The sequence below is a fragment of the Haplochromis burtoni genome, unplaced genomic scaffold, assembly GCF_018398535.1.
Source record: "Haplochromis burtoni strain Fernald_Lab_line unplaced genomic scaffold, NCSU_Asbu1 Contig_61, whole genome shotgun sequence".
NCBI classification, from domain to species: domain Eukaryota; kingdom Metazoa; phylum Chordata; class Actinopteri; order Cichliformes; family Cichlidae; genus Haplochromis; species Haplochromis burtoni.
In genome coordinates, this window is record NW_024582422.1 from 2346888 (window position 1) to 2355409 (window position 8522).

General features: G+C 39.5%; 1 protein-coding gene and 1 long non-coding RNA gene across 6 annotated transcripts in view; both read right to left on the reverse strand.

Annotated features, from left to right (window-relative positions):
• Positions 1-1322, reverse strand: part of LOC102302719 — a 5056-nt gene extending 3734 nt beyond the window's left edge. For both annotated transcript variants that reach the window (XR_006054446.1, XR_006054445.1), the window contains exons 1-2: positions 1084-1322; positions 791-919 (exon numbers count right to left, since the gene is read on the reverse strand). This is a non-coding gene — a long non-coding RNA (uncharacterized LOC102302719). The remainder of the gene's footprint in view (positions 1-790; positions 920-1083) is intronic.
• Positions 1323-3870: 2548 nt separating this feature from the next.
• Positions 3871-8263, reverse strand: LOC102302226 (E3 ubiquitin-protein ligase TRIM39). Of its 4 annotated transcripts, none has more exons than XM_014333786.2 (5): positions 7256-8263; positions 7004-7066; positions 6697-6796; positions 6184-6299; positions 3871-6105 (listed from the first exon to the last, which is right to left on the reverse strand). In XM_014333786.2, exons 4-5 carry the CDS (start codon positions 6224-6226, stop codon positions 5174-5176), a joined length of 975 nt encoding a protein of 324 aa, XP_014189272.1. In that variant the 5' UTR covers positions 6227-6299; positions 6697-6796; positions 7004-7066; positions 7256-8263; the 3' UTR covers positions 3871-5173. The 4 variants fall into 4 exon arrangements, with proteins under 4 accessions (XP_014189272.1, XP_014189273.1, XP_005923117.1 ...); XM_014333787.2 differs by having other exon boundaries at positions 7004-7098; XM_005923055.3 differs by having other exon boundaries at positions 7004-7101.
• Between the last annotated feature and the right edge of the window lie 259 nt (positions 8264-8522).

Below are 8522 nucleotides of genomic sequence, written 5' to 3' on the forward strand. Positions count from 1 at the left end.
TTTGTATGATACCTGATTTATATGGAATATGGCTGAAGTAAACAAAAGTCTAAAATACTTAGTCAGTCATTTGTTTAATAGTAATTTAACTAATTTAACAAAACTATGAATTTTAAGTTTAAATGGTTGAAAAGCATGTAGAATAGCATATGCAGGGAAGTATATTTCTCCTTTTTTATCAAGAAGCAAAGACAAAAAGGAAAAAAAAGAAACAGGGCAGGGTTCGGTGGTTGAATCATCCGTCCCCACCAATGCCAAAACCAAATCTACGCCCTCGATTTAACCACATTTGTTTCGGGGTTAAATAAAAAGCCTTTTTTGGGGGGACTTTAAGGTTAGGGTCAGGTTAGTGTTTGGGAACTATAATCTGATCATCGTTAGGGTTTGGCATGTGGTGTGATGCTGTTTCCACATCTCAAAAATATGACATTACAAATTTAAGCCCAGATCAAATAAAGGATCATTTTAAACTGTGAGTCATGCAGAGCTACTGTACACACTGTACTTCCTCTCACTTCTTCACAATAAAATGAATCCGCTGCTTTGCTTTTATTGCAAAACAGCTAAAGCAAATAGAAACAATGAGTACAGGAAGTGATGAGTAAGCAGTAATAAAGCAGGCAGACTGAAGTCCAAATGCAATTCACTTCCAAAGTCCAAAGAAGTGACAGAGCTAAATGTTTGCACAGTCGATCCGTAGATGAATGATCACGTTTCTATTGGAACCAGTGTGACTGTGACAAGTCAGCATGAAATGAATAGAGTGTTGAATGTGATCAGCTATACTCACTGCTGTTTGTAGAGACTCTGCTGTGTTGTTGAGGAAAATCTGATAGACTCAGTTGAATCTCTGCCTCTCCCTGCAGGTGTGTCAGGCACAAAGTGGGGAGCTTATCAGACCCTGAAATTAGTCTTTTCTCTGTCCAACAAATGTAATCTGATCAGTGCTGCTTTTAAAGCAAGTCTTATTTCATCATTTAGAAAAAATGTGAAACACACCAGCTGCAGCAGTGTTACAGTTATTGTTCCTGACACAGAGAGAGTTTAAGTTTTAAACAGCGTGATCATGATATCTGTACTCACCAGTGCTGGACAGAAGCTCTGCTGTGCTGCTCAGAAAGGCTGGATGAGCTCAGTTTAAGGTTCCTTTGAGGAGAAACAGATTTGCTGGGCAGCAGCTCTCGCTTTAAGTTTCAGGTCTCGCCTCTGGCACTGAAGCCCTCGTCTTTCAGGTGTTGCTCCACCTCTGACAGGTGGTGGGTAAGGTAACACTTTATAATACGCTCAATGAGGGTTTAATTTCCCTAGAATCAAGTGGAATTTCCATGTATTTTACTTGATACTACAATGTACTTGTTTGTACCTAGAAAAACTTAGTGGTTTATACACTGAAAATAGGGGCTAATAATTACTTATACTGTATAATCCTGACTCTCTGTGTTCTGTCCATTAGAAGGAGTGAATAAGCAATTTTAAGTAGTACGTAACTTCTGAGTATTTTAGAGGAAAGCAAACAGAAATGATACCATTAGTCATTTTATGTAGGGACTGAGTAATTTTTAAGTAGTGTTTAAATAATTTATTAATTAATTTCAGGTTTTAGTGGAAACAACAACAACAACAAACAGAAATTCTCCCTCTTATATTGTAAATACACTGTAATTGTACAGGAACAGGCTATATTGTGTAATGTGTTTTTATCTTTGTGTTATGGGCTGTATTGGTGTGCATCAGGAATGTTACACTAATCAGTTTCCTCTACATCTCTAAAAAATGTGATTTGAACTGTGTCCCTTTTTCCAACTTAGAAAAACAAACAAACACTAGAAAATATTACTTTTCAATTCAGTTTCAAATGTACACTGCCAAATCACAACATAAAGATCCTACAATAAGTCAAAGAAAACAGAGAAAACCCCAACAATCATATGACCCCGATGTGAGCAAGTGTTTTGGCGACAGGAGGAAGGAAAAACTCCCTTTTAACAGGAAGAAACCTCCAGCAGAACCAGGCTCAGGGAGGCGCGGTCATGTGCCGTGACCAGTTGGGGGTGAGGGGAGGAAGACTTGGACAAAGACAAGCTGAGGAAGAGAGCCACAGCTTTATAATAACTAATCATTAAATGCAGAGGTGTATAAACACATACTGAGTGAAAAAGGTGACTGAAGAAGAAACATTTCACACATCATGGGAATCCCCCAGCAGCATAGACTATTACAGCGTAATTAAGGGAGGATTCAGGGTCACCTGATCCAGCCCTAACTATATGCTTTATCAAAAAGGAAGGTTTTGAGCCTAATCTTAAAAGTAGAGATGGTGTCTGTCTCCTGATTTCAAACTGGAAGCTGGTTCCAAAGAAGAAATCAGACTTTTGAGTTTTCCAGATAGAGTGGTCAAGGTTGGGTGTCAGGCTTTCAAATAAATTTAAACTCTGTCTGGGTCTCGTGGTTGATTAATATCTTAGAGTGGAAGATTGCTGCCACACCCCCTCCTCGGCCTGCACTTTGAGGATTCTGAGAATTAGTATGACTCAGGGGTATTGATTCATTTAAGCTAACATAATTATCCTGCTGTACCCAGGTTTCTGTCAGGCAGAGTAAATCGCTTTGTTAATTACTTATTAATTCATGTACTAACAGACACTTAGAAGAGGGAGACCTAATGTTTGATAATCCCATTTTACTGTTTTAGAGAGCTGCTGCACCCAGAGTGGGACGGATACTGTCTCTCCTAACAAGACCACGTTTCCTCCAGAAAGTTTGCCAATTATCTATAAAGCCCACATTGTTTTCTGGACACCACTCAGACAGCCAGCAATTTAAGGAGACCATGCGGCCAAGCATGTCACTCTGGGAAGGGGACCAGGAAAACCAACCAAGTCCGACATTGTTTTGGCAAAATTACACAGGATTCAATATTAATTTTTAGTGATTGTTGTAACCAGGTGTCATTACTGCTGATGTGAATTGTAATTTTATGGAAGTTGTGTTTACCCTTAGCCAGTAGTGTTAGGTTGCCCTCAGTGTAGCCTATTTTGGCTGTTTGTGGGTGTGTAGCAGTGTAGAGCAATAGACGGGATGGTGGTGTTCCGGTGGTTTCTGTTTAGACCATGTTTCCTCCTCACTGTCACCCTGCTGTGGCAGATCTAATGGTTGCTATGCTACCTTCAACTGCACCAACTACAGGAGCCTGGTGAGCTACAGGTATTTCAAGGCTGTGAAGCCAGGACTCCAAATCAGTGATCCTGGCCTGCAGAGCTGCAAACAGGTTATATTTATCACAAGTATTGTTATTACTAAAGGAAGTCAAGGAGTAGCAAAGCATCTGACACACTGAGCAGGAAAGTACAAGAGGGACAGGTGAAGAAGCCATACTGCTAGTGAATCCTATAGACAAAATGAATGAATATTGTGAATATAATTAGCAGATGAATCAAAGGAGACTGTGCTACAGAAAAAGCCTTGAAGATTACACTATGAAATAAAATGTTATCTATGTTTGTTTGTTTGTTTTAATTGGCTACACAGATGAGCTACACAAAAACACCACTGTGCTCTGTAACGAAAACATGAAATGGTAGTGTACTGTGCAGAGAGCTCTCGGTTTGGGGCATTATAATGGTGGAGCCAAATCAAACTTGACCATGAGAAAAGTGAGGAAGACGAGGAAGATTCTCTGGTTCTTCTCTCTGATGTATCTATCAGATAGATACATCTACTACAAACTGTCTCTTGTAAGTGTATGATAATTTTGACTGTCAAAGACTTTTAATCTAACCAAAGACCATGAATTTCTTCTTTTAATTTTTCTTTTCCCCCCACAAAACACCAATATAATTGTTAGTATTAAACAAGAGAAACTGAATTAGATCATGTGGAAATATTTTATTAATTAAGTTTTACACAATAAGAGATTAACAGAGTTATTGGTTTGGTTTTCATCTTTCGGGGTGTCAGAACATCGATGACAGCATTTAAAATGAGCTGAAACAGCTTTGAGACAAACTCAGCATCGACTCTCAGACAGCACTGCGTTTCACCACTTATTATACACACAGTATTTACTGAGGTGCTGTTTCATTCAGTGTATTTAACAGTCAGGGCCTCAGTGAGAAATGAGAGCGCTAACAGCAACAGCAGAAAAGAACTACAGCAACTATTTCATTATTCTCCACTGAAACAAAACTAATGTCTGAAAATAGAGAGCAGGTCGGGCTTCCCTCTGCATTCTAAAATTTATTATGCTTTTAATTTAGACGGCATCATCTTATTCAGAGTGAAACACAGCAACGGCTCTGATGACCTGAATAATCATTAATCAAATACACGCATGAGTTTAATGGTTTAAATAATGCACAGCAGCAGTGACAGTGCTGCCCTGGCTCAGAGCGCCCTCTGCTGGATTTTTACTCCAACTGCTGCATCAACATTTACATTTAGGCTGAACACCAGAGAGAAAGAGTAATGATTTAAGACTTAGCTAGCTAAATGTTTAAGTACCAATACCACAACTTTACATTTGCATCATGAACGAAGGACAGGGTTGAGAAGGAAAAAGGACGAGTGGGCCATGGGTGTCATTGTGTGCTGATCAAGTATCGCAGTCTTGAAACTAAACATAAAAATGATGGTACAAATGCATTTATGACGTGTATGATAGTTAAAATAATATTATTGATTCAAAACAGCAGCTCATAGTCCTGTTACTTCAGAGGTAAGATGACTAAAGTTCAGCAGCTGATGATCATCAAAGGAGACGATAAAAGTTCAGATTTATATTTATGTGATTATGAACAAGTGTGTTGTAGTAGAACAGAGGAACAGTGTCTCCATCTTGACTTTGATATTGATATAACACCAGGTCAATTAAAATAATACAATGTTAACATTTGTACTCATACGTGTGCCTTTAAACATTGAAAAAAAAGAAAAGAAAAGGAGAGTGTCTATTTACTCACACTGGATTTCCTCAAATGGATCATTTTCTTCAACTTGTAAACAGATTAAAAAATAAATAGAAATCAACTAACGTTGAACTTCTGCAGCTTCTGAGTGAATCTCATAATCTTCAGAAGGTGCAGTTTGCCAAGTTCTGTTTATAGGACTTCTTCTTTGTGTTAGTTAAAATAATGAGCTTAACCTATAATTGATCCAATTTCCTCATGTAAAAAGATCAGACTGGCTGATTGACAGGACAGATGATCAGCGGCGCAGAGTTGTTACCATCATCATTATTACCGGGACAGAAGAATGGGTAGAGTTTCTCGGTAAAGGAGCAGCCAGTAAAGGAGTAGATAAGAGCTGCGAGATCTACGTCATAAAAGGAGACCAGACCCTCCTCATAATCCACAAACACTCCCACCTTCTCAGGACGGTGAAGAGGAAGATGGACTGGAAGGTTGTCAAGAGCTATAAAACTATTTTTACCTAAAATTACTGTCCAGTAACCATTCGCAGGACTCGGATTGGGGTCTTCCTTCCTGTTGATTGACTCTCTGACCACCCCTAAAAACCATTTGGTCTTTTCTTTAACCTGAATTTCAAAGTATAATCTGCCTGAAGAGAGACTCTGCTTTGCTAAAACACAAACACCTTTAAAAAATGTCTCTGGGTTGTCTGGATGTTGCTTCCTTCTATCACCACAGTGTACTTGTTTTCCATCATCAGACAGGATGAGTTTCTGATGTGCTGTATCAGGATCAAGAGTCATATCCACTGCATACTGCTGGACCCTCTTCAGCTCAGCCTCAAACAGCTCATATGATAGTGGATGGATACTGACCTCTGTCCAGTCATTGCTGGTTGGAGCAACTTGTAGGCATGAGAAGCTTTGAATGAGGTGGAGGTGATCTTTAGAGAGTGAGAGCTGCTCCACCTCAGAGCTTCTCTTCATCAGCTCAGAGATTTCCCCCAGCTCATGTCTGATCTCAAACACCGTTTTACACACAGGACACTGACACCTGTCACTGATATCCCAGTGTTGACTGATGCAGTTTTTGCAGAAGTTGTGTCCACATGGTGTGGAGACTGGATCAGTGAAGAGATCCAGACAGATGGAGCACAGAAACCGATCTTCAGATAGAAGACAGCAGGCAGCAGACATGTCTGAAAGAAAGAAAATGAAATTATTTTATGCACAATTCAGTTTTACTCATATTTAAAGTGGACTTGTTCTGCTTTTACTTCCTTCTGTCTCATGTCTCCTCTTCCGGTGGTGGATGGTCATGTTAAACACGACCAACACTCAGTTTCACAGGGTTTTTTTACTCTTAGATCCACATGAGGACAATACCAGCCATCTGTGTTAGACAGGATCATTAGTTTGAAACAAGAAATCAAATGGGTGATGTTGAATGTTGTCAGCGTGAGTGCCCTGCAGGTTCGATGTCAGTTAGAGACATTCTGGAGTAACTTGGATAAAGTGGCAGAGAGTGTCCTCAGTGGGGAGGAGAGTGGTGTTTAGAGCAGACTTTAATTGACATGTAGGTGAAGGAGGCAGAGGTTATCAGGTGTTGGGCAGGTATGGTGTTAATGAGAGAAACGAGGAAGGACAGATGGTGGAGCATTTTGCCAAAAGGATGGAAATGGCTGTGGTGACGATGTACAAGAAGAAGCTTGGAGACGATGGCTCTAACAAAAAGAGTCAGCATGACATGAACAGAGCATTGAAACATGAACGTGATCAGCTGCACTCACTGCTGTTTGTTGTGTTGTTGAGGAAAACCTGATAGACTCAGTTGAATCTCCGCCTCTCCCTGCAGGTGTGTCAGGCACAAAGCAGTGAGCTCTTCAGACCCTGACATTAGAGATGAAAGGTTTTAAATGTAAACTTCTTTTTCTCTGTACAACAAATGTAATCTGATCAGTGCTGCTATTAAATCAGCTCCTATGTCATCCGTTTGAAAATGTGAAACACACCAGCTGCAGCAGTGTTACAGTTATTTTTCCTGACACAGAGAGAGTTTAAATTTAAAACAGTGTGATCGTGATCGTCTGTACTCACCAGTGTTGGACAGAAGCTCTGCTGTGCTGCTCAGAAAGGCTGGATGAGCTCAGTTTAAGGTTCCTTTGAGGAGAAACAGATTTTCCGCAGTGAAACTGCTGTGAAACAAAAATTTACTTTCACTTACTGTCTTTATATTTGTTTGTTTTTACTCCTAGTCCGTAATCCTGTGTTGATGCAGAAGTATTCTAAGTCATAAAGAGATGAGACTGAACATCTGAATTTTAAAACAGTGTGATCGTCTGTACTCACCAGTGTTGGACAGAATCTCTACTGTGCTGTTGAGAACGGCTGGATGAGCTCAGTTTGATTCTTGTTTAAAAGAAACAGATTTTAAAGCTCTTTCAGTTTCACTTTTCGAATTCTGATCCTGAAGTTCTGGTTTTTCAGGTTTTGTTCTGCCTCTGTCAGCAGGTGAGAGCCGGTGGCTAAGCAGAGACTTTTAATGTGATTATCAGCCAGGAAACATTCAGATGTTTTCTTACGCATGTGAGTTTCTGCCTCTCACACAGATCTGACTTCATGTGTTCCTTTGATATTTCAGTCATGTTGAGCAGCTTTGTTTGGGTTGTTTTTCAAACGTGAAGGGAAATTTTTGCTGTCACATTTTCTGTTTGTTTTGACTTCTCAAATGTTGTTCAGCTCTAAAGCTGCACCATCATGTCAAGAAACCAAACAGATTTTCTCATGATTTGTGCAACTAATCATTTCCTCAAATCTTTACACGAGATGTCGGAGAGCACAAAGACCTTAGAAACACTAAACCTGGAATTTTTTTATAGCAAAATTTGTCTCAACAGTGTTACAAATAAGTATGAGTGTAAACTAAGACAAATGACTGCAGTGATGTGTGTTTAACTTTAGAGGATTCTCAAACATGTTTAAATCCACACATAAATGCAAAGCAATTTGAGCACATGCAAAACTTCTTTTACAAATGTATACATCCAAACCCAAATAAACACTGATCAGTTACACACAATTTATTAAGTTTATCTTCACGAATCTGATAATTTTCTCTTTCATTAAACTTTCTCTGCGTACAAATGTATAAAACTACACATAACATCCTTTCTGCTCACTTAAAACCATAATTTTTCAAATGTTTGTGTCACTATTTCCTCAAATGTAAGAAGACCAAACGCACACAGACGCATCCTCACAGAGAAGCAGCACTACCTGCATAGCATAAGTTAACCATATGTTACTGCTAGATGTCTTAAGTTATACATGTTTGTTTTGTGCAATAACAGGATTCAATGATGGAGATATTTCAGCCTTTATTTAAAAAGTCAGAGCCTTTAAAAACTGCTAAAGAGGTTTGATGAAGTCGTGTCTCAGTGTCTCGTGTCGCAGAAGCACCTCAGATATTAGAGGTGCAACGGATCACGGTTGATCCGAAATCCGAACCGATCCCACTCCACGGTTCGGCACGCACGTGATCCGAAGATAAGAAAAAAACTTATGTGTATGGTGCGCGTGGTCAGTCTGTCAAGCGGTAGTTATAGTCAGTGCTAGC